Genomic DNA, 27,663 nt, shown 5'->3' on the forward strand with positions numbered 1-27,663 from the left:
TCTTTTACCACATACTATTAATTCTTTTCTATTTCACAACAAACCAACTCTTTTATGCAAGTCATCCAATCAGTTTCTCTTCTCGCCGTTTTCACTGTTTAGGCCACTCGCAGGCCAAAACATGTGGAAAAGTGGACAGCTTTTTTTTCGGGATGACCTCCCGTGGCAATTAAGTCTTGCAGTTATTCTCGAGATAGATAATCCTTGAACTCTTAGGACGAGAGAAATCGCAATTTTTTTCACCTTGAGTCACTCAATCTCCCAAACAATTGACAGTCATTCAACGTCTGTTAATGCATTTTAAATGCATCGCAATAGACAGATACTTCAACAAAACTGAGTGTTTCTGTTAACCCATTTGCATAGATATTTTAATAAAAAATTATTATTATTTATTATTTATTTAATGTGATGTACCGGGTTTTTTTTTGACATTTTGTACATTTTTCAGTGTACAAATTTTTACTCAGATTACAATGTGTTTGAGAAATTATGTCCCTTCAGACGCTTCAATAATTTGCACCGGGCGAGACTCGAACTCACAACTGTGACAGACGAGCCGGGGGTCACACCCACGAACGCTCTTACCAATTGCACCACGGACCCCTATTTTAATAAAAAAAAAATAATTCCAAATTTGATAGGTATTCACAATTTAAAATATTTATTTTGTCTATTTTTTGTGCAAATTGGGAAATCTTTATTAATCTAAAAATTGAAAAAATACTTAAAGTCTAACCAAGTGGGACTCTTCAAAATTCTTAAATTTAACCTCAAAAATCTGGAGATTTTTTTAAAACTACGTAAAAATCAGTTAAATAATCTTTAGTTGTTCTCTATAAATGTATAACTAAAAAGTTATTATTAGATTTATTAAAGTCTGAATTGCCAAATTGGATAGTACGAAATTCCACGTTGTGCGAAATTCCAAATTTATGGTTAATAGTTTATTCCAAAACTCTGGACCTAGCCTGTACCCTCATTATACGACAAAATTAACATGTTGAAATTTCCTATAAATTACCTAATTTTAAATAGAAAAGTTGAGCAAAATTCACTAAGAAAAATCACACATTTAAAAACATATAAAAAAAACTCAAACTTTGCTAGATTAAGTTTAATTTGCACTATTAATTTTCTTCATTTTCTATTTATTAATATACAGTGCCCGCTTTGTTATTCGAACGATTGGGAGACAATATGACAGATGTCCACTTCGTTATCCGGATGGAATTCTTTAATTTTTTCAACGTCTTGAAAATATAATACAAGATTTTTTTGTAGAATTAGTATAAAAATTTTAAAGAAGATTAAAAAAAAACATAATTAGAGAATTCTACGCTATTATACTTTATTTATTAAACACAAACATCATAAGATAATTCATTTTCATTGCTGAATATAAATGCATACATAACCTCAAAATTAATTTTAAATGTAACCGTCGATAACTCGTCCGGATTACACCGATCTGGATTAGAGAGCGGGCACTGTATTCATTTAAAATGTATTTGAACATTTTGAACATAGCCTGAAAAAATAAAATATCATATATATAGGTCTTTCAATTTGTGTAGTAATCATTTAAGTTGTCTATACATTAGGAAAAATATGGATGAGTGGCCCTTCAATAATACTATTGATAAAAAGCTTCAATTATTGAAGAGAATTATTGAAGAAAATGCCTCCACACAGGAACTAATGCGCTTCAATATTGAGACTTTGTGTCATTTCTCGAGTCTCCTAGCGGCTTGAGATTATTTTTCGTGAAAATTTATTATTTGGCTGCTGGAAAAGCATGGAAAGTGTTTATAGAAGTTCATTGAGATAGTGTTTAGTGAATATTAGTGGAAAATTTTCCAAAAGTGCGATGTGAAGATGTTTTGTAGAGATATTGTTCGTAGTGGAATTCAACCAAGTGTTACAAGAAGTTTTCACTCGTTTTTTTTTTTTTTAAATTATTGGTAGTAATCCCTCCTGTACATCACTTTCCAATTTCTAAAATGATCCGACACATATCCGGGCGACAATACGGTTTTTCAGAACTTCAAAACATTGAAACATAACCTCAAACTTTGTTCTAAATAATTTTCTGAAAAGTGTACAGCAGCAGAAGAATACTGTAATCCAGAAGAGTGAAAAGCATCAGTGCGATGTGTTGTTCTAGAGCAGTGATACAACAGTTTGAATCGCTGACTGAGGGATTTGCTAGCTACATATGCTCAGTTTCCTCGATGGAGGTATTGAAGTGCTGAAAACCGAACAGGGTAACAATCTGACAGCAGCTGCCGGAGCCGGACGGGTGGATGCTGCGAGTGCCAGTGTCGGCTGAGACGTTAGCCCACTTCGCCCTGATGATGAAAAAACCGCGAAGTTTTTCCCTGATAAGGCAGCTGACGGACATGTGGCTGCTGTGAGTCCAGCCTCGGCTGAGAAGTTATCCTTGATCACCCTGATGATGCAAAGACTGCGAAGTTGCCCCTGATAACATTGTAGAAAGTGCCAGTGGGATGCAGGATCCAACAGCTGGTGGTTTAAATACATCCGGATGGCTTTAGTTCCACTTCCAATAAACATTCTACGAGGAAATGATGGAGTTTAAGAATCTGGAAATGGCAAAGAGGGCTCGTTATAATCTAGTACTCTTCATTTAGAAGTTGAGGGACCCTCATATCCGGCTGTTGGATTACAGATATTCACAAGCAGGGACTGTTCTGACTTGTAAGTGCTCCTGCTGCCCAAAGGTTCATGGATACACTCAGAAGCTCTTCCTGAGATTCACAGAAGGGAGTTGCAGACAGATTATGGATTCGACTTCGCTCCAGAGGTACAGAAAAATCTCAGATATAGAAACAAAAAATTAATGTATGTATAAAATTGTGAATACTTTTTATTTATAATTTTTTAATTAAAAAATTAATAGAATTAACAAAATCTCTTTCTTTTTGCCAATATTGTGTCACTTCAACTGTGGCTCCCAGTGTCTTTGCTTGAGAAGATCTAGCGCCTTATCTATTCCTTGATATTTTATATCGAAGAGATCCACGGGTTGTGTTCCAACTAAAAAACTCACGGGATCTGCTAATGCAATAGAATGTCTCACTTGCATCCCAATTCAATTCCTTACCTTGATCTGTTCTCCAGCTGGATGCTGGGATTGCGATCTGCTTTGTCTCAGAAGCCTCAATCCATGTCCAGATGCACAAATTACTCCCAATTTACATCTGAACAAAAACTTTCACCAAAACTAAGATGAATTCCACTAGGAAGTTACATTCCCTGAAACACACTTTTTTCTTTTTGAACTTGCACCAAAATCGACAAATAACATTTTTCGAATATTCTGCAACACAAAATGTTCGAATTTGCGTGAAAAAGAAAAAAAATATTTTGATGAAAATATCTAATGAACTTGATATCGACCATTTCTTCCATATTCCACTTCAATAATATTATGGAAGAATAATATTGATGATATTTGTCTCAATGTGTAGGGGTAAACAATATTGAAAGACAATATGGAAGAGAAGTCATCCATATTGAAACAAATATTGAAGAAATTGTCTCCACATTAGACAAATTTTCTTCAATAATCCAAATTTATGTCCATATGTTTTGCTAATGTGTAGGCAATTTTCATCAATATTAAATATTCATTGCAAATATTGATGAAATTTTCTCCTAGTGTATAGACAGCTTTACACTCATGTCAGTCCCGACATTATGCACTTCGGGATTAAGAACCTGACGGAATTATGTACTTACAATTATGCTTGTTGCCTACCATTGGGAGTCAATTTATGAAATCATCGCATTTCAAACGCCTGAATATATACTATTTTGTGACGTGGGAAACTTCAAGACACTATGTTTCTTTTTCAGAATAAAATTTTAAGTTCTTTTATTAAGGTAAAATTTTTGAATACCCTATCATTTTATTTGAAGAACTATGGCCAAAAATTAATGTTTGTTAATGGATTTCTTTTGAACACTTGAATCTTTTTGTTCTGACTACTTTTACTCCGTACGGAATTCGTTCTAGCGACGACTGATTCAAAGGAAATCCCCTGTGGGTATGCAAATTTTCTCGATGCGTAATGCCATTTCGCGCATTTTTTTCGGTCCCGAAAATGTGCATAATCCCGGGACTGAGCGTTATTAAGATAAAATATTTTGCCTTTTTGTTTTTTTTTAACACTTAAATAAATTAGATAAAGATTATATTAATATTTTTAAAAAAGTACAAGTGTCATACCTACATATGCAGCTAGATAGTCAGCTCTCAATTGGAGCAAAATATTCAATAACTCATAAAAAAACTTTCAATGCAAACCTAGCGTTTTAGAGAGCTTCCCAATCAGCTTCCCAATTAATCCGATTAAGATACTCTCAAATTTCCCTTCACCAATAAGTGCTCCAGTTAAATGCCAAATGGGTTAACATAAAATTTCAACGTGAGAAAAGTATGATGGAGGTGCATGGAATAATGAGTGTTTAGAATAAATGACTATTTAAAATGGCAAGTCCATGACATTTGGGGTCACACCTACCGCTAAATGCGTAATTAAAGTGTAATTTAATTATATATTCAGTGGTTGGATATTAATGAAAAAAATTCACGATTCTTTTTCCTCCCCGAAACCCATTAATGGTTAGAATGTTGACTTGTTTTCATGCTTTATTGATAGATTTTTTCTTTCTGATGATGGCTCAGGCAGGAGGGGGGGGCGATCATTAATAAAAAGGAGACAATCCACCACTAAAAGCTCCATCATTTTCCGCAGCTTTTTCTTTCCAGGGATTGATGTTTTTTTCAGCTGGGGTGGTCACACCACAAAAGGGGTTATTGAATGGAAAGCATGATTGCCGTAATCAAATTAAATTATCCTCCATAGATATGATGTTAGAATGCATAACATGGAAAGTAGCCACTCCGATTGTCCCATGGATAACAATTAAATAACATAGTAAATCACACGTTGGAGGTAATTTTCTTTTCCCATGTCTTGCTGATTGGTTGTGACAGCAAATCATGTCCATGTGAATTATTAACATGAGATTGTCATTAAATTTTCGGGAGGAGAAGATAATTTATGACCTCATTTCCACATACAAAGCTTCCATCAACTGTTGGATGTTTTGTATGCTGGAAAATCCCGAAAAATTGACTAGAGAATCCTGTGCACAGGGTCTCCTGGAAAAATCAATTCGCCTGTTTACACTCGACCAGGGCAATAAAATAGTTTAGAGCAGGGATATTAAACATTCGGCCCACGTACACTTATGTAAAAACAAATGGTTGTTATTGTTATACTTTTAAGTACATCCATGAGTATTTTTCAAAGCATACAGATAATCAAAATTGACTTATTTTTATATCTAATTCCATAAAGTAATAAAATTACAGAAAACTGCGGTGGAATGATAACTTTTCGATACTATCGACTCGATATTATCGATAAAACTATATCTGTTAGTTTAATTGAATTTTGACATTTTACGCATTGTAGGGTCATTTATTTGGACATTCTTAGAAAAAACTGTCTGTTGATAATTGTTTATAAACGCTACAAAAAATGCATCTATTGTTTATATTTTTCAGAGTCCACAGTCGATACTATCGAAAATAAGTTATCATGTTGTCCCTGAGTAGAATTTTTTGTAAAAACTATCACTAACAATCAAATTTAAAAAATCTACATCATAATACACTTGTTATGAAATATTTTAGCCCTACTACATTCTCTGATTGGTTAGAGCTTTAAAGTTTTAAAGCATTAAAAGCTTTAGCCAATTAGAGCACACGATGTGGCTTGAATATTTCGTGATGGTAAATATTAAATTACATATGGATTAAGGTTAAATTAAAAATGATAAATTTTGAATGCGAGTTTTAGTGAAATATTTTTGAAAATTAAGCAAATAAAAAGTTCAGACCAACTTAACATTTTAGACTGGTAAATAGTAAAATTCAAAATTTGGACAATAAAATATTAAAAAAATAAATGGTTAGCAAAAAACCTAGATCTGTATAAAAATGGCCCAATATTAATATCATCATCTTCATTTTCAACCGCTTTTTGAAATTGGGTTTTACAGTGATGTAGTTTAGATAGACAAAATAATTATGGATCTAAATAAAATAATTGTAAGAATCAGCTTCCCCCTATTTACTGACCAAAATAATATACTTTTTTACGGCGCAATCATATTGTAGTCCGATCTGCACTTTAAGAATAAATATTTCTTGTTTCAAAATGTTTGTTCAACGTTATACAGTTTAATGTAACTTTTAGAATCTCCTCTTTAATGTAAAGTTACATTATTATACTTAAAGTTAGTTACGATAATTTCATATTTAAATCCGCGTAATAAAATAGTCAATATTTTACAACACAGAAAAAAATATTTTGTAAAATTGTTCGTAAATGTTTGTGAATTCCTATTGGGAATTTACAAAATGCTCGTAAATCGTATAACCCACAAATAAGTTCGTAAAAGTTTGTACTTTTTTCACATACATTGTTCGTAACATGATCACATGATGAGCATTTTTTGTACTTTTACAAACATTTGTTCGTAAAGGTTCGTAAATACACAAAAAAATGTTCGTAAAATTTTGTCATTTGTTCGTAAATGTTCGTAAAATGTTCGACAGGAAAACAAACATTTACGAACAATTGACAAAATTTTACGAACATTTTTTGTTTGTTTACGAACATTTACGAAGAAATGTTTGTAAAATGTTTGTTTGTCATCATATTACGAACAATGTGTGTAAAAAAGGTACAAACTTTTACGAACATGTTTGTGGGTTATACGATTCACGAGCATTTTGTAACTCCCCCATAGTAATTCACAAACATTTACGAACAATTTTACAAAGTATTTTTTTGTGTGTATAGAAAAACGTATTTTCTTACTTTTCTTCATTGGATAAATTGTTTATTAATTTTCTTTAACATTAAGAGGCGCTTTTATAAATTGTGAACCTACTTCTTTACCGTTTGTGCATGATTTATTTAATAATTAATAATTTGTATAAAAAATATAATTGCTATACAAAAACTTTTAAAGAATTTTTCCGACGCTTTATCCTGGAGGCTATGTAACCACCAATAAAACGGAAATGAACGTTGAAAACTATACGATTTTAATTTCAATTAAATTGTATTCTAAAATATTTTTTGATGAACAAACCCATTTATCTAATTATTATTATATTTTTTAATCTTTTATAAGCCTACAAGAAATATTCTGATCTGAAAAGGAACTTTAAACTTAAAACTATTATCAAAAGGATTAAATAAATCCAAGTTGCAAAAAGGCTCTGAGAAATTCATTCAAAAAAAATTAATACAGTTTACATTTTTACGCAGACTTGACATTTAACTTAACCCTTTAACGACGAGACACTTTTCACGGACTGAAAATCAACAATAAAAATTAAACTGGGAAACATAATCAATGATAAGTCTTACATCTAACCTTGGAAAGTTCAACAGAGTCTGATTCGGTGTATTTTGTGCTTCTATGAACGATTGGGACAAAAATATCCCAAAAATTTAAGATTTTTTTCTGACAATACCATTGAATAATATTTTTCGCTTTAATGAAAAATATTACGTATAAGTATTGTAGTTTTTATTGCCAAAAGGGTTTTGCTTACAAAATTTGAAAGTATAAAAAATAAATAAAATCAATTATGAATTTGAGAATTTAAAAATTCGCCATTTTTGAGCTTAAATATTTACATACGATATAAGAAAAAAAATAACTTTAGGTAGTCAGGAAAAATTATTTTCTTTATGGGACACCGGTGTTCTAATCGTCCTTAAAGGGTTAAACTATTTAAAAAATATTTATGTTTGATAAATCAAGAAAGTTCCAGCATCAACCCCGAGCTTATTCTCTTATACCTTCTCAACTCTAGCCCGAATGCACTTTTAGGTTGTAAATCCCTGGTTTAGAGGATGAAAGACATGGCCAAAGTGCGCAAAAAGAACCCCCAAAAAGTCCATCGTGAGTGGTGTGAAAGAGCTTTTTTCCACGCTGAGTGCTTTGGCTCTCTCTCTCATCCTGCGCACAACTGAAACCATTTGAATTTGAAGATAGTTCTGAGCGTGATGATGTTGAAGTTAGAACGAGATAAATGGTATTGGGCGGAGCTAAGGAATTCTCGTGGAAGATGGAGTGAGATAGAGTGCTTTTACTATGAATGAGGGAGCTTTCGACCACTGGCACTTAAACTTTAATCTGCTGGAAAAGCTTTCAGTCGTTTAAAAATCTTGGTAGCTCTGGGAGAAATAGAATAAAAAAATTGTTTAAACTTTCTCGTAATTTTTAAAAGCTCCCGTAGGACTTTCTAGAGACTGCCATAGGATTTTCCAAAGATTTTCCCAAGGCAAAGTCCCTCGATAAAGCGGATGTTTTGATCAAGAATGACTGTCAAAAGTACCAGAATGGTTGTATTGTGGGCGGTTTGTGAGTTCTTCAGCAACGTCTCTTTCCCACCAACAGCCCAAGCAGCATAAATATGGAAAGTGCAAGAGGGAGCTCCTCGTGCCGCTTGAGAAGTCTTCGAAATGGGAGGAGTCAAAATCAATGGGTATTTTAGTGTAATTGAAACAACAATCTCAACCAACAATCCACTTAGCTTTTTGTTGCAGCCGCCGTGTTTGTGTTGTGCTTCACAACAATAGACAATCTCATGAGAAACGGACGTGCTTCGGGAGTGCTTATTCTTAAGATAGTTATGCAAGAGTGTCACGAGAATTTTAAGTGAGTCCAAACTTGTGTCTTGTGAAAAGATGTGCAGAGTGATTCTGGAGAAAGTTCCAAAGTGCTGGGATTACCGAAAGTGTCGAAGGGATAAAAATTGAAAAAAAAAGTTATGAATAGTGTTAACAATAGATGGTGCTCTTTAAACATCACTGAGTGATTGGAAGAGACAGACAAAAAAAAATAATGGACATTGTCGTGTAGTGAAAGATGAGTTCATTCCTGATGGGTTACCCACATCATATTCAGAGCCCCATGGGCACAACAATTGAACCAAAGTTCCCACCAAACGAAGAGTACCATCATCATCATCATCACAATGGCTATGCGTCCATGGGGACGCCGGCTGTCCAGAACACCAGCGACTATCTGCACCATCAGAACAATTCGCTGCACCAGAACTCGGGTAACTTCAACTATGCCCAGAGCATCGGTGGGCACTTCTATCACCATCACCATGGCTATGGGGCATCACCGGCCCAAATGCCTACTGCCCAGAGCAATTCCTATTCCCCGGCGGCCGGTGCTCCCGTCACATCCGGTGGCGGCTACTACGGAGGCTACTATGGCACCTCCACCCCAAGCCACCATCAAATGATGGATCTTCCCATTCAGTGCCCCAACACAGAGCCCACCAATACTGCTCTGGGCCTTCAGGAACTCGGTAATTACTGGTGCAATACATTAAGGGTATTGTTTTTGTCATAAACTGGCAGAAATAATGAATGTTCATTACAAAAAACAGTTCCTGGGGAATATTCGTTATAAGGTGGCCAAGACCAGTAGTCGATATCTTTAACCGTTTGGTCTTCAAGCTGATAGAAGTCAGATGAAAATTCATAACTTCAAGTAACAAAAAAAATTTGAAACAGTGATATTATTGTCCAAATTATGGCAAAGGGAAAATAAAGGGCTTTTCATTCTAACTGCAACAATTTTAGATGCTATGTAAATTAGACCCATTTTTGTAAAGATTTAGGTTTATTACTGGCCATAATTAGATATTTTACTGCTCATTTTAAATTTTTTACTGCCCAGTTTGATTTTTTACAGCTCGTTTGGTTTTTGCTTTTCTGAAACCCGGAATTGCACAATGAGGATTCTAAATATTTATACTACCCTATTTATTTCCCCACTCTAGTAGGGAAAAGCTTTCAGTTTTCGCACATACTCTGGCTTCGAATACTTCATATTTTTCCCATATTCCTTTAATGAATTTAATCTAATCTTTTCAGGAAATGTGCAACTTAAGACTAGCTATTAAAATATATTGCCATTGTTTGATCAGATTTTATAAAGGAATAAGGGAAAGTGCCCATGTTTTGCACGGTCCCTAGCTTCATAATGACTAAATTTTTCCTATATTTCTGGATAAATGAGACTACGCAATATATTTTAAAAAGAGGACACTTTTCCCTAGTTTTCAAAAAAAAAAATGGTGCGATGAGTCATATTTATTGAAAAACATAAGAAAAAATTAGTCAATATGAAGTTTGGGATCGTGCAAAGTATGGGCACTTTCCCCTATGGGAAAAGTATGAATTGTTCGAAGCCAGAATGTATGCGAATCTAAAACCTGTCCGTTGTTACACACAGTCCAATAGCTTAAAAGTAATTTACACTATTGAAGTTATTGAAGTTCAATTGTGAAAACGGTTCTCTTATTACGAAATCTAACAATATTATTTCGATGACTTCGGGGATTATTTAAAACTTTTTTAATATGTATTAGTATTTTAAAAATGAAGTGAATTTTATGTGTAGGGGATTAGCATTTTCATAATAAAACTAAATAGGTAGGAATTTTCGAACTTTGATAATGCAAAAAAACCAATACTATAGAAATGACGGTTCATATTCGTATATAACTTAAATTCGATAAATTTTATAATTAATTTGTTTAGTGTAAATCTTAATTTTATCCGGAAACTACTTGGAATGTCTAAAGAAAATTCCTAATGATTTTTAAATTATTAGTAATTTATAAAAATTATTTAAAATAGTCTCCCTTCGAACGTTCATGCATTCGAATAATGTGAATTTCTTTTATTTCTCCTAAGAAACTTACACATAATTATCTATAATTGACAAAGCTAACTAATATTTAATAGAAATGTGTAAGTCTCTTAGGAAAACTAAAAGAAAATTCACATTATTCGAAGGCATGAACGTTCGATAGAAGAGTATTTCCCCTAATGTGTCAAATTCATTAAAAACATATTTAAAAAATGAGTTGTTCGAAGCTTGAGTCGTCCGAAGGTAGCGGGCTTTCCCCTCTACAATCATTGCAGTTCTTCGTATTTTTTCGACTATATTTTTTCACATAGGAGAATATGGGACAGATTCACACAGTTCAATTTTTTCAAGATTCTTTAACCAAATGTGTTTGACCTGAAATTATGCTAACTAAAATATTTAATTCGATTCCTTTAATTGATTAGGAGAAAGACGCAATATTTCCAACAGGTTGCATATAAGAACCAATAGGTTAACTTTAAAGTGTAATATTTTTTATGAAAATTGAAGATTTTTGCTAATACTTTTTTAAAAATGTTGCTTGAAACAAAGGAAGGTGGATCATGTGTATTTTGTTTTAATTCTTTATGCTTTAAAAAAAGTATTGTAATCGTTAAATATCTTACAACAAGAATTTGAGCTTTCTGAACTGTTTTAGGCTGTTTCTATGTCATCTTTTTCGTCAAGACGATGCCTTTTTGATTCCTTGAGCATTTAGCAACAAAAAATGAAAAAAAAAATAAAGTGTGTGAAATTTTGTGTAATAAAACAAGTGGTCGGTATTAGACACATAACCTCAATAGTTATCAACTAATAAAATATCAATCATTACATAAAATAAAGTTCCTTTACAAGATATATAAAATTAATCACATTAAAAAGCCAATTTAATGAATATTTAACAATATTATTTAAAAACATCGAAGGAAAAGTTACTTGTGCTTAACTGAGATTGAAACAGAATGAATTTCTTTCGTATTTTCTTCGTAAAACTCTTTAAAATTCGATATTTTGAATTTTCTTTCAAAATGTGTTAAAAATTCAATGAATTTTGTATTAAAAATATTTTAAAGAAAATAAAAATTGAGTAGGAAAACACAATTTATTAAATATTTCAATATATTTTTTGTAATTTTAATCAATTCTTTCGCAGTGTCGGAAATAATTGTCTCATTCTATTCTAATATTATAATAAATTTTCCAGTCATGAATGATTTAAACTCCTCCACCTTCCCCTATTTGACTGAATAAAGTAGTATCACTTATTTAACTAATTAATTTTTATTCATTGTTTATTGAATTAAATCAAATGCTTTTAATATCTGAAACCGATTAGACAAAGTCTATATTAAAATCATTATTTATTTTTTTTTTTTTATATTTATTATCTGTATCTGGAACATGCAGCTTTTAAAATCGAAAAAAGCTTAAATAGCTTTTAGTACTAAAGAAAAATGTGTACTCCGGGTGCACCATTAATTTCATTTAAATTTGATTATTAATTAAATTATTACTAAAGCTTCTAAAAAATATATCATTATTTACTTCGTAATATCAAGAAAACGGCTTCATAAATTTCATAAACTAATATTTCCATGAAATAATAAAGTATACATTGGAACAGGTCCCGCAGCCTCTCAAGACAAGCCCCAAGATTATGGTGTTCTTAGCAATTTTCTAATCATAGAAGAATGACATGGAATCCAGTTCTATCTCTCTGATGATGAGTTCCGCTTTGAAGAAATTCTAAATACGCGCAATGATGTCATTTATTTCTTGTTGAATATGGGAAAAAATAGAAATATTCTCTAAACACGGAGAAAAATACGATTCTGAATCAAAGTTCAGCACTTAATCGAGAAAATTGATCTTCAATGACATTCACTTTGTTGGCACAGCTTTTTTATTTACATTCCTAATGGTTATTGACTTGGCAGTGAATGTCAATAAAGTTTTGTTATTGATAGGGCTGCACAATTTCGGCAGCTTTGTGTTATTAAAGGAAAATTAGTGGTTAACGTAATGTGGTTAGTAATTTTACGTCGTCGAAAAACAAAACAAAAGTGTTAAAGCTTTCTTAAAGACACTGAATGCTTTTAAAAATGATTTATGCTTCGAAAATAGGTTTTTGCGGTGTATCAAAAAATTGTTTTAAAATATTATATAAAATCTATATCTTTGTTATGGCAATGCTAAAACAATAAGGAAAATTTTTGCCTTTAAAAAAAATTAAGTACAACTGAAGGGATATTTGTATTTTTTAAGTTAAAAATGGATAGTTTTTTTTGTTGTTTGTTTATTAAGAATGGTATTTTATGAATTTAGTAGAGTTCATTATCCCTTTTTGGCTGATTTACTTAAATATAAAATTAGTTTTCGTATAGCTTTCTTTTATTTTTTTTTTTACAAAAAAGGTGAAATATTTTATGTAGATTTTAAAATATTAATAAAATTATATAACAAATGCACGTATATGTAATTGTACTGCACATATTTGAGTCATTAAAACATGTTTTCTTTATATTTTCTCTTCTAATTTATAAAATTTAAGAAATAATAAATGTTGATAACGAGAATTAAACTAACAACAGATGTCCTAATAAACGGTGAGTTATGGAAATACGTTAGTTCAAGGCGTCTTTATATCTGGCATAAATTTAAAAGTTGACACGATCATATAAGTTCATAATGGCGAAAAGTTCTTATTGTACCCTAAATGAATCACACTCAAATTTAATCCGGAAACAGGTGTATGCTCTTTAGATTTTTTAGAGTACAATCGTTGTAATTTTACTGCTCGAACCTCGAACTCCACATTTTTAATATATCTTCTCTTTTCAAGTATTTTTTTTATATAATTATCTAATAATTTCGATAAAAATTAATTTATGGTTATTATAGGAATTTGCTCGTCGGTATGATTCTGTCTTAAATTATACAAAAATAATAAAGCCTAATTTTTTTTTCAATTTTTGGCACGATCCACATCTCATTTTTCCTTTTTTGTCTAAGCTAAATTTTGCAATAAAAAGAGTGCTTGAAATTATACCCGGTTCCGGAACATTCAATTGAACGTGCAAATGGTCAATTTTGCATAATGAATTCGTCAGGGAGTATTATCGTAATTAATCAAGACAGTATCTCATCGTGAATTTTGCAATCTCACGTTGCCAATCGTGCACAATTAATTGCCCAGACACTGAAGCTTTTTCTAAGAGCTTTCGGGGAAACTTGAAAGTTGGCAAAAGACTCATCGATGGACTGCAATTTAAATGCTTTGCAAATTGCGTCAGATATTCTTGGTTTTTTTCCCGTCGGCTGCGATTATTCTAAGAAGATTGAAGTTCGCACAGGTTTAATGAATAATTCATGATCTTGAGTTGAGGATGTGGATAGTCTGTGAGAAAATGTTGGGAAGGAATTCCAGGGAGTGGACAAATCATGCTGGAATGTCAAAGATATACCCCTGAGGGATTGATTTTGCATGTTGTTGATGTCTTGGCAGGTCTGAGACTTGAGCGACGAATCGAGGAAGCTGTTCCCGCTGGCCAGCAACTCCAGGAATTGGGAATGCGACTGAGGTGTGATGACACAAGTTCTGAGCACGTAAGTTGACATTCAAAGAGTCATTAGGTGCACTGAAGGTGCATCGTTAGAGCAATTAGGCGCCAAGGTTTCAATGGGCAATCAATCACTGTAGGATGACCTTCTCGATGAGGATCGCCTGATGCTGGATAGATCACCAGACGAGATGGGTTCTCATGGGAATGACATGGATGATCTGGGGGATTCGGATTCAGAGGCAGGTGATGATGCCAATGAAACCACAACGGATGGCGAAAGAATCATCTATCCATGGATGAAGAAGATTCATGTTGCTGGAGTTGGTGAGTTCACACAGAAATTTTTGCACAGTGATTTAGAAGACCCCTTCCTGACCACAGAAATTCCACCCTATTTGACCCTTGACCACCTCCACAAATCTGTGGGTGGCCTCGAATTCTTTCACTATCCGGGCATGGAAGCCAGTAAAAGTCTGAAAGACAGGCAGCTGCTTTGTGTCCACCCACACGAAATTCCCCCCAAAACAATCAACTGAACTCATTCCGTCGTGCCGAGAAATTACCAGAATCTTATCGTGCGTGGTCAGAGTTGAATGGACCACACTCATTGTCTTGGGCCAGTTTTCAGACTCTCCCATTTTTCAATCTCCACAATCTTTACAAGCTTTCTCGAGGAGCCTGTTCAGATATCTCTAAAATGTCTAAGAATATTTACTGACATGTTTTTGAATCGAGATTGAAGGTATTTCTTTTGAAAACGAAGTTTAATAGCAAATAGTTAAGCACGGTTCAAAAAAATGCAGGAAAGAATATTTTATGTGATTAAAAAATTTATGCTACAAACAAAATATGAAATTGAACTCATTTGAGAACATTGATACATCACAAAAATTGTGAATAAGATCCATAGTAAACTTCAATCTTTCATTAGGGGAACGTGGGGCAGAGCACTTTTAAGATAAAAGAAATCTAGGATTTGAATTTTTTCCGAAGGTAACCCATCGTCCTAAATATTTGGAGTTTTAAGAGACACAATAAAAAAATATTTAAAATAAAAAATACTGAAATTTTGATTCCTCTTTTAAAATTATTTTTCTAACAAGAGTTATTAATTTTGACCAACAAATTTTTCAAAATTTATGCAGTAGAGGGATGTGGGGCTACTTTGAATACTGGGGCTACATTGAAATACGATTTTTCGTATATTTTTAAAGGAAGCTGGGTCATACCATAATTTAATTAGATCTAGTAATCTTTAATTTATCTAAATTGCATTATGCTAAAGCCCAGTTTTCTTCAGAAATATGCGAAAAAATCGTAAAGCAATGTAGTCCCACAGCTCAAGGTAGCCCTACTTCCCTCTAAGGGTTTTCAGAATACAATGCTGTCTCTCTATATGCACAGCTTATGTGTCGGTTACATTCAAAATCAATTTGTGTACATTTTGACAAAAAAAATAAAGAAAATTATTTTCTTGGTAACTAATTCTAGAACAATAAAAAATAATAATTTATTAAAAGAAAGAATGAAACCGTTGGGAATTTCAAAAAAAAAGTTGTACATATTCAGAGAGAACTGTCAAAAAAAGTACCCAAACTGTGCATATAGAGAGACAGCACTGCAATTTGTATCTTCGGACAACGAATCTATTGTGTGTTTTATGATTTTTGCAATTGACCAATATTAAATGTAATCAGCAAAATATCAAATTTTATTCAGGAAAAATTCTTAAAAACCAATTACTTTTATATCATAATCGAAATTTAAGATGATTGCAAATTTTCAAGTTCTAAATTGCATCCTGCGCAAATTTGACTTTTGCTAATTAAATTTAATTTTAACTACATATTTCTGCAGTGATAGAGTTTTTCCTACGGAAATACTTTAACCTAAAATGACCACTTGGGGTAAAAAGTAACAGACGGATAGGATGAGATAAAATATGAGAAAAGCTTGCACCATCTATTTGACTGTCTAGGTTTCCAGTAGGGGAATTCTGTAACAGTATGACAATGTCATATGATAAATTTTCGTTGTATATTCGGGAGTAAAAAACATTAAAACCTTAGTGACCATAAAATCACCATTACTAGGAACTCTATGAAGCTTTTAGTAACCGATATGAAATTGATTTTTAATTAGTCTTTCCAGAGTACAAAATAATTTTTAATATTGTTATACAGTGCCCGCTTTCTAATCCGGATCGTCGTAATCCGGACAAGTTCACGACGGTTACATTTAAAATACTTTTGAGGTTATGTATGCATGTGTGTTCAGTAATGAAAAGGAATTATCCTGTGAAGTTTTTGTTGAATAAATGAAGTATAATAGCATAGACTTCTCCAATTATGTCTTTTTAATCTTCTATAAAACTTTTATTCTAATTCTACAATAAAAACCTTGTATTATATTTTCGAGACGTTGAACAAATTCAAAAAATCCATCCGGATTACGAAGCGGACATCTGTCATTTTGTCTCCCAATCATCCGGATTACAAAGCGAGCACTGTATAACATTTTCATACTGTTACATAATTCCCCTACAGGTTTCCTTTTCTGCCTTTTGCGAACCAGTGAAAAGAATTTTCTTACACATAGAGATATTTCAATTAAAGAAATTATTTCTAAAAATAAATTTCTTGCGGAATTAGAGCAGATTTATCTCATTTTGCAAATTTTTTTTACAAAATTTTACTATTAAAATTCAAAAATTTTCTTAAATTGACTTTAGAAGACAACTTGTTTTTTCAGAAAAATAGAATTGAATATATAAATTGTGAAAATAGAATTTCCTGACCACACTTTTCAGAAATAAATACTTATTTAGTATTTTGTTTCTAAGATCAACACAGAAGGTTTATAAAATTGATCTTATAAAACTTGTAAAATCAATCTAGAATAAACCAGAATTTATAGAATTCTTTTAGACAGCTTTAAAAGATATATTCTTAAATCAAGTAATCTTATTTTATGTAATTGTTAAAAATATTGCTGAAAAAGGAAAAAAATTCTTGGAGGAAAATTTCAAAATACGTTTCTTTACTCAACAAAGTTGTAGTGAAATAATGATAATAATAATAATAATAATATTATAATAATATAATAATCAATTCCTTCTCAAAATATGTCAATTGGATATTTTTTTACATTTAAGATAGTCTGTTATAAAGTGAGTAAAAATGCCACAAATTTACTTATATTGGGGAAAGTGTGCTACCTTCGGATGACTGAAGCTTCGGACAATTCAATTTTTTTCTCGATGTTCCTTAAAGATTTCACCCATAGCTTTTTCTGAAAATTTGAGGCATTAGACCACATATTGAAATATAATAATATTATAATGGGCCAAATTAATTTATAACAGATTGAAAAAATGATTTGTGCGAAGCATAAATCGTCCGAAGGTAGCGCGCTTTCCCCTATCTGTCAATATTAGTATCATCATTTTTCATACGTTCCATAATTTCTTAAAAATTAATCGAAAAACATATTTCTCTTTGAAACAGAAGCAATCGTTTTTCAAATATTCGTATATACAAGAATAAAACACTGATTTTATCTCATTTTGCCCCACATTTCCCTATGTTAGACAAATCTTGTTAATTCAGTTATTAATATAGTCTGATGGGTATTATTTTTGTACTTATTATTTTTTACTAAATTTGTTATTATTATTGTCTTAAGTTGTCATATAATTAATACGTAAATGTAAATCATTTTAAATATTCTCTTATCCATATAATTACAAAATATTCCACAATCACAGTCTGTTTCAAGAGAATAAAATCTTGATCTTCCAAAACACTTAAAGAAGCTACAATTGAAATTCTTTCATTTAAAAAATCCATTAGATCTCGTGACAATTACATTAAAAATTCTATACAGATGACTCTTGTTCTCAGTTTCACCTGAAGAATTCTTACAATGCCATTCTTATGAGATTCATCATGCTTTCACTACCCAATGTCATGGCTTCAACGATACTCTGAATCTATTTACATTGATGAGATTTTTTGAATTGAATTGATTGTCTCTGGAAGTCCACCTTCTTTCCTGAATAGCAAAGAACCCCATAAGAATTCCATATGGTGACTACTTAAAATTCTCCGATCTCATGCAGTGTAGCTTAGAGAGATGGGAAGTTGGGATGAGATATTTGACTTTTGCGCGGACTTTCGGTTACATCCCAGAAAATCAATAGACATCACCACAGAATATCTGAGCCACAAAAGAAGTTCCACATGGAAATCTAATATGTTTCTGATAGTTATCAGAAGGAGACTGTGAGGTGTCTCTCCGAGGGAAACAAATTAAAAGGTGTTTTCTCCTTAAAGGTGCTGGAGTGACGAAGGAGAAAAGAATATTTCTTCCACCATTATCTTAGAAGTATAGGGAAAAAAAGAATAATATGACCTTATGCTTCCCTTTTGTGTTCCGCATTGATCCAAGACCGCATCTTATGCTAAAGAAAACCCAATGCTGGAGTCACCAGAGTCGAGTGGTGAAGTTGATGGATTCCTATCCATCACTCTCTCTCTCGTACAAGAAGTTGAATAAAATAATAAATTAGGGTTCTTCACTGGGTGAACAATAACCTGTTTACTAGCAAACAAACGACTTTTTAAAAATCTCAACATCAACTCTCCCCAGACAACAAGAAGTTCCAGGCCACTCAAGATGAATTACCGAAAATCGATAATTTGACTTTGTAGTCACGATTAGAATTGGGAAATAATGAGGTAACTTTAGGGGGTTGTTTTGATGCTCAAAATAGCGCCAAACAAAAGAACTCCTTGGGTGTTTATTTCACATATTGATTTGCGGTGATCTCTTATGTCAATGTGATAAATGAGTGGTAATTTGTAACCACAAATACTTTTCTTGGGAATCTTCTCTGGCGAAATGCCTTAAGATCACACTTTGGATTTCGAGATAAAAATCGGTTAAATTTCTTAAAGCAAAGTGAGTGAAATAGCAAAAGAAGCATTAAACTAAATAAAATTGGTAACGCCATTGATTAAAAGTTCGTTGATTTGACAAAACTATTGATTTTTTATATAGAAGAATATCCTTTTGACAATTTTTTAATAAATAGCTTTACAAAGCTAGAATTTAAGAGTAGTTGAGATAAATAAAACCGAATAAATAATAATGCAACTTAAGGGAGTTTCCTGAACTACAACGCCACATTCATTTTTTTATTTTTTATAAATCGATAGATAAACTATCAAACTATCTGAGAATATATCATAAAAATTTCAAAATCCAATTCGAAGTATTTTGGAAAATACAAAGACAAAAGCAGGAACGTTAAACATTAAAAACATTGAAACGTGTGAAAAAACTTTATCATTCTATTAAAACGAATAAAGGATTATTTTCCTTAAGATTAAATTGTCTTCTAAATAAAGTAAAAAGGCTTTTGAAAAGCAATTTTAAATAATTTTTCAGCATGTTAAAGTCAATATTTTATAGCGAAAAAGGCGAAAAATCAATTTAAAAAAATTATTGAATAAAAATTTCGACTTCACCATTATTTCTGGTTTTGTTCTAAGTTCAGCTGTGAAATACAAGTACAATAATTGGAAGTTTGTTTTGGATTTTTGTTTAGAAGAAGAATTGATATAGTCCCAAATTGTTGCACTCAGACAAGGGCATTAATTCTATATAATAAATAATGTAAATAAATAAAATAATAAAAACCTGTGACTTTCCCGCCAGAGACTGCAGTGACGAGCTCTAATGAACTAATCATTTTTTTAAATTTTTTATGAAAAAAAAATTATTTAAACAATTTAACTATTTATAATACGCTTGCCTTGCGTAAGGTAAAGTACCCTCTAGTCGGCCGTTTCTCAACTCGGCCAGTTGAATTATTTAACCAATTTTTTGACGTTTTATAGTCAATTTCTATGAAATTTTCACTGATTTACGTTATATATAATATAATACACCTTATAATGTTAAATCTGTAAGACCATATTATAACAAATCTAAGTAAATTGAATAAATAGTCGCACTGGCCGAGTTGAGAAATCGGCCGACTACAGGGTACTTTACCTTATTTGTTTCTTTTTACTTTCAATTCTCTGTTTAACTTGTACTTTTTGAACTTGGATGGCTCAGACGGCTTATACAACCTGTAGAGGAGCTTTTCCACCGTTTTGCTCTGGAGGTTGGTCACCAACGCTAAGCCGGCGGTGGACGCTAACTGTCTCTTTACTTGCTTAAACCATGTCAGTGTTTTCAAGGGATTTAATCCCAATAGCACGCATTGTCATTGTAAATAAATAAATAAATAAATAATAGAAAACATACGACAATTTTGAGAAGCTCGGTTTTTTCTAAATCAATTTTTTTAAACAGTTGTATTTTTGACCTTCTAATTCAGGGAATCCCCTTAAAAGAATTAATTTTAGGTTATGCAAAAATTTGTTATAATCGCTAGAACTAATAAATATTTATTTATATAGCATAATAAGCAATTCCAACAAAGCAAATGATTGATAAATTATTTTGAAATTACATAAATCATCCAACATTAAAGAAAAATTATTTATTTCAAGGTTTTTCCCCTTTTAATTCAAAAATTTTGAATAAATAAAACTATTAAACAATAAAATTACAAACTTTCACAAAAGGGTTTAAAACGTAGTAACAATTTGCAAAATATTTATTAATCCGGCAATATATACCAAAAAGTAATTGAATCTTAAGTTAAGTTTGTAATTATAATGCCAGAAATAATTAATTAAAATATGATTAATAAATTAAAAATATATAAATTCCATATTAGCAAACAATTAAAAAAAATAATAATAATTTAAACTGTTTATTTCCCAATTTTAATTTTTTGAGTTCAGGAAAACCTTATTGTTAATATTAGTATTTCTTTCTGTTAGAAAAAATAATTAAAAATATCACAAATTATAAATGTTTTATCACTTTAAAGTTCCTTTTAAAATCATGATAAATCTCTCCTTGATCAGGACAATTTTTCACCATTAGTGGTGAGTTTTAGAAAAATTAATTTATCACTGTAAGTCAAGAATTGACCAGACAAGCCACAAGTTAGCTCTAGGATCATGTCACAGGTCACACTAATTTTTATCCCATTTATCGAGACATGCAAAAGCATTCCTCTAGAACTCCCCATTTTGGGGCTGAGTTAGTGCGAAAAAAAAGTAACACCCTAACATTTCTACTTGAGCGATTTTCAATTTTCATCTCGAGTCATCTATCACACTTATTTCGAAATAATTGAATTTTAAACAAGCCGAAAAACATACACCAAGTGACAAAGGAACGAGGATGCTAAACCACCTCTTTATCTACAAATTAGCGCACCCGGCCCCCTTTAACTTTGGTCCTCAAGGCACGCAAAGGGGACAAGATAAATGGCATCTCATTTATTTCTTAACTAAAGATCTTCCTCTCTGATAAATATCATCGTCACTTCTTGTACTCCTTTTCAAGCCATGGCACCCAATATTCATCTTTTTCCACTTGGGAATTTCCTCATTGGGAGTCGCGTGTGTTATTAACATTGAATTTCTCCAGCAATTTCGGCGAACTTTTCAGACTTTTTATTTTTAAAACTCCGTTTGTCAGGAACGGTCGTTTTGAGGAAGATTAACGCAGCATTATCAATCAAAATCAATTATACCCTCGCAATGCTATTGCAATGCTGAATTAATGCTTTATGAGAAGCATCACGCACAATTCAGACCATTTTACAAGTTATTTATGTCACAATTCAGTTAATTTGATTTGAATTGACAGGTGTCAGGCATTTTAAAAGAGCTATAGTAAATTAAATTTATTAAAATATGCAATTTACAATGATCCTTATATGATGGTTTCTATACTTGTTTTTCATGAAAAGCATCTTGCAAAATTAAGATCATTTACTTTTGTATTTGACTCCCAGTTTAGTTTCTACGAACTTCTTTGACATTTGTCAAAAACTAAAAATAAAATAATAGCAAATAATTCTTTTGTAAATTCAGAATTTTTTAGTCCACTCTTCAAAATTTCCTATCAAACAATTCGACTTTGTTTACAATTCACTGAATTTGATTTGAATTGACAGCTGTCAAATGTTTCAAAATTTCAAAATAACGTATATCCGTTATCTATCCCATTCCGAAAATTTTTCACCACCTTCTGTGAGCTCTCTAGTGGATTTTCCCAGGCAATGGGGCCAAGATGGACCTCCTACTGAAGAGTATCGTGACTCTGTTATATGATTCCACTCATAAGTGGCTTCTGGTATAAAAATGCGCTATATTGAATAATCTGATTGAACGTCTTCGATCATTTCAAGTTCATTTGGGTGGTTTTGTTGTGTGTCTCATTGAGCCAGACAGTCATGAAAAAAGTCACTGTATTGACGTTGATCATTGATGAACTCGAACTTGAAAATTTATTCGTCTATTTTATTGCTCGAACTCTATAGAAAAAGCAATATGTATAATACAGTGATTGTGGGATAAATATATTTCAACTTCTTGAATTCTGGAATACTTAAGCTTTGAGGAAAATATTGGCTTTTTGCTTGACCGCTTCTCCTGTTGTGTAAAAAAGAATTAAAGGCCAAACGGTTGGAGATATCAAAGTCTGGTCTTCTGTGACCCTTTTAAAAGAAATGTATTGATCTATTTCGAAAATAGCTTCCATGATTGTTCCTTGACTTTTGCACTTCTCGAATTTTTTCAACTAAGATAATTTTTATTTGATTTTGTCTTTTTGCCGTGTGTCCATCGCCGTCTTAACGTTGATACCAACCTTTGGAATGGATACGATAGAATATCCATTTCACTAATTGTGTGTTATTTTTTATAATAAATGTCAGAATGAGTCAAAGGCTGTTTGGAACGTGTATTAATTTGCATGAAGTGATCAAATTCGCGGTGTCGAGCATTTCGCGAATTTTCATTAGCCATTTTTTTCTGAGGCACACAAATTTGAGCACGAGGTATTCCATGTTGCGGAATGTCTGTCTCTCAATCATATGGACGAATATCGGAATTGATGGAGGCTGCATGGCTGAATGCTGGGCTGCCAGACAACTACTGGATGTCACGCACTCTCTGCCCTGGATGAGGATCAATGGGGGCCTCGAGCTCCATGAGTTGCATATTTCCAATGTTGTTAATTCTTTTCCCCTTGGCTGTTGATGGTGATTATTTGCTGTGGAGTAACATCGTTGAGGAGGGTCTTATTGTTGGTCGTTGCTCGGTTCTTTCTTCTCCTGACTGCCTTCCGCTCTTTTTCCCGGAAATTTTGTGAAAACTCACGGTTTGGAGCTTTAGTGAAAAATCAATAGTTCAGGGGGTTATTGATCTCAAAATTAGTTATACTCCATAACAGGGAAGCTTATTATTATGGCGAAATACCCAAAATTATGAAACATACTGACAGATCTTCATGAATGATCAAGAAATTGGGAAACATCGAGGCTAACCCGGGTAAACACTTACCGTTTTTCCAGAAAATCGAAAATCTGCTCTAAAAACCGCAATTCTCAATATTTCTGGATGAAATCTGGATGAAAATGGTTCTACTAATTGATTTTCATTACGAGATTTGCAAAATCCCTAAAAAAAATTGGACCGGAAAAATTGTTTACGGTTTTATCAAAAAATCGAAAATTTGCTCTAAAACCGCAATTCTCAATATTTCTGGATGAAATCTGGATGAAAATGGTTCTACTAATTGATTTTCATTACGAGATTTGCAAAATCCCTAAAAAAAATTGGACCGGAAAAATTGTTTACGGTTTTATCAAAAAATCGAAAATTTGCTCTAAAACCGCAATTCTCAATATTTCTGGATGAAATCTGGATGAAAATGGTTCTACTAATTGATTTTCATTACGAGATTTGCAAAATCCCTAAAAAAAATTGGACCGGAAAAATTGTTTACGGTTTTATCAAAAAATCGAAAATTTGCTCTAAAACCGCAATTCTCAATATTTCTGGATGAAATCTGGATGAAAATGGTTCTACTAATTGATTTTCATTACGAGATTTGCAAAATCCCTAAAATAATTGGACCGGAAAAATTGTTTACGGTTTTATCAAAAAATCGAAAATTTGCTCTAAAACCGCAATTCTCAATATTTCTGGATGAAATCTGGATGAAAATGGTTCTACTAATTGATTTTCATTACGAGATTTGCAAAATCCCTAAAAAAAATTGGACCGGAAAAATTGTTTACGGTTTTATCAAAAAATCGAAAATTTGCTCTAAAACCGCAATTCTCAATATTTCTGGATGAAATCTGGATGAAAATGGTTCTACTAATTGATTTTCATTACGAGATTTGCAAAATCCCTAAAAAAAATTGGACCGGAAAAATTGTTTACGGTTTTATCAAAAAATCGAAAATTTGCTCTAAAACCGCAATTCTCAATATTTCTGGATGAAATCTGGATGAAAATGGTTCTACTAATTGATTTTCATTACGAGATTTGCAAAATCCCTAAAAAAAATTGGACCGGAAAAATTGTTTACGGTTTTATCAAAAAATCGAAAATTTGCTCTAAAACCGCAATTCTCAATATTTCTGGATGAAATCTGGATGAAAATGGTTCTACTAATTGATTTTCATTACGAGATTTGCAAAATCCCTAAAAAAAATTGGACCGGAAAAATTGTTTACGGTTTTATCAAAAAATCGAAAATTTGCTCTAAAACCGCAATTCTCAATATTTCTGGATGAAATCTGGATGAAAATGGTTCTACTAATTGATTTTCATTACGAGATTTGCAAAATCCCTAAAAAAAATTGGACCGGAAAAATTGTTTACGGTTTTATCAAAAAATCGAAAATTTGCTCTAAAACCGCAATTCTCAATATTTCTGGATGAAATCTGGATGAAAATGGTTCTACTAATTGATTTTCATTACGAGATTTGCAAAATCCCTAAAAAAAATTGGACCGGAAAAATTGTTTACGGTTTTATCAAAAAATCGAAAATTTGCTCTAAAACCGCAATTCTCAATATTTCTGGATGAAATCTGGATGAAAATGGTTCTACTAATTGATTTTCATTACGAGATTTGCAAAATCCCTAAAAAAAATTGGACCGGAAAAATTGTTTACGGTTTTATCAAAAAATCGAAAATTTGCTCTAAAACCGCAATTCTCAATATTTCTGGATGAAATCTGGATGAAAATGGTTCTACTAATTGATTTTCATTACGAGATTTGCAAAATCCCTAAAAAAAATTTGACCGGAAAAATTGTTTACGGTTTTATCAAAAAATCGAAAATTTGCTCTAAAACCGCAATTCTCAATATTTCTGGATGAAATCTGGATGAAAATGGTTCTACTAATTGATTTTCATTACGAGATTTGCAAAATCCCTAAAAAAAAATTGGACCGGAAAAATTGTTTACGGTTTTATCAAAAAATCGAAAATTTGCTCTAAAACCGCAATTCTCAATATTTCTGGATGAAATCTGGATGAAAATGGTTCTACTAATTGATTTTCATTACGAGATTTGCAAAATCCCTAAAAAAAATTGGACCGGAAAAATTGTTTACGGTTTTATCAAAAAATCGAAAATTTGCTCTAAAACCGCAATTCTCAATATTTCTGGATGAAATCTGGATGAAAATGGTTCTACTAATTGATTTTCATTACGAGATTTGCAAAATCCCTAAAAAAAATTGGACCGGAAAAATTGTTTACGGTTTTATCAAAAAATCGAAAATTTGCTCTAAAACCGCAATTCTCAATATTTCTGGATGAAATCTGGATGAAAATGGTTCTACTAATTGATTTTCATTACGAGATTTGCAAAATCCCTAAAAAAAATTGGACCGGAAAAATTGTTTACGGTTTTATCAAAAAATCGAAAATTTGCTCTAAAACCGCAATTCTCAATATTTCTGGATGAAATCTGGATGAAAATGGTTCTACTAATTGATTTTCATTACGAGATTTGCAAAATCCCTAAAAAAAATTGGACCGGAAAAATTGTTTACGGTTTTATCAAAAAATCGAAAATTTGCTCTAAAACCGCAATTCTCAATATTTCTGGATGAAATCTGGATGAAAATGGTTCTACTAATTGATTTTCATTACGAGATTTGCAAAATCCCTAAAAAAAATTGGACCGGAAAAATTGTTTACGGTTTTATCAAAAAATCGAAAATTTACTCTAAAACCGCAATTCTCAATATTTCTGGATGAAATCTGGATGAAAATGGTTCTACTAATTGATTTTCATTACGAGATTTGCAAAATCCCTAAAAAAAATTGGACCGGAAAAATTGTTTACGGTTTTATCAAAAAATCGAAAATTTGCTCTAAAACCGCAATTCTCAATATTTCTGGATGAAATCTGGATGAAAATGGTTCTACTAATTGATTTTCATTACGAGATTTGCAAAATCCCTAAAAAAAATTGGACCGGAAAAATTGTTTACGGTTTTATCAAAAAATCGAAAATTTGCTCTAAAACCGCAATTCTCAATATTTCTGGATGAAATCTGGATGAAAATGGTTCTACTAATTGATTTTCATTACGAGATTTGCAAAATCCCTAAAAAAAATTTGACCGGAAAAATTGTTTACGGTTTTATCAAAAAATCGAAAATTTGCTCTAAAACCGCAATTCTCAATATTTCTGGATGAAATCTGGATGAAAATGGTTCTACTAATTGATTTTCATTACGAGATTTGCAAAATCCCTAAAAAAAAATTGGACCGGAAAAATTGTTTACGGTTTTATCAAAAAATCGAAAATTTGCTCTAAAACCGCAATTCTCAATATTTCTGGATGAAATCTGGATGAAAATGGTTCTACTAATTGATTTTCATTACGAGATTTGCAAAATCCCTAAAAAAAATTGGACCGGAAAAATTGTTTACGGTTTTATCAAAAAATCGAAAATTTGCTCTAAAACCGCAATTCTCAATATTTCTGGATGAAATCTGGATGAAAATGGTTCTACTAATTGATTTTCATTACGAGATTTGCAAAATCCCTAAAAAAAATTGGACCGGAAAAATTGTTTACGGTTTTATCAAAAAATCGAAAATTTGCTCTAAAACCGCAATTCTCAATATTTCTGGATGAAATCTGGATGAAAATGGTTCTACTAATTGATTTTCATTACGAGATTTGCAAAATCCCTAAAAAAAATTGGACCGGAAAAATTGTTTACGGTTTTATCAAAAAATCGAAAATTTGCTCTAAAACCGTAATTCTCAATATTTCAGGATGAACTCCATGAGTTACACATTCGCAATTTTGTTAATTTTTTTCCCCTTGGCTGTTGATGGT

General features: G+C 31.8%; 1 protein-coding gene across 1 annotated transcript in view; it reads left to right on the top strand.

The window, feature by feature from the left end:
- The first annotated feature begins 8,542 nt into the window (after positions 1 to 8,542).
- The window catches only part of LOC129799833 (homeotic protein deformed), a 31,863-nt gene continuing 12,742 nt past the window's right edge, over positions 8,543 to 27,663 (top strand). The window contains exons 1-3 of the mRNA XM_055844072.1: positions 8,543 to 9,445; positions 14,303 to 14,403; positions 14,498 to 14,684. Coding sequence (XP_055700047.1) covers positions 8,992 to 9,445; positions 14,303 to 14,403; positions 14,498 to 14,684 — 742 coding nt within the window. The 5' untranslated portion in view covers positions 8,543 to 8,991. The remainder of the gene's footprint in view (positions 9,446 to 14,302; positions 14,404 to 14,497; positions 14,685 to 27,663) is intronic.

The sequence above is a fragment of the Phlebotomus papatasi genome, chromosome 1 (assembly GCF_024763615.1).
Source record: "Phlebotomus papatasi isolate M1 chromosome 1, Ppap_2.1, whole genome shotgun sequence".
Taxonomy (NCBI): domain Eukaryota; kingdom Metazoa; phylum Arthropoda; class Insecta; order Diptera; family Psychodidae; genus Phlebotomus; species Phlebotomus papatasi.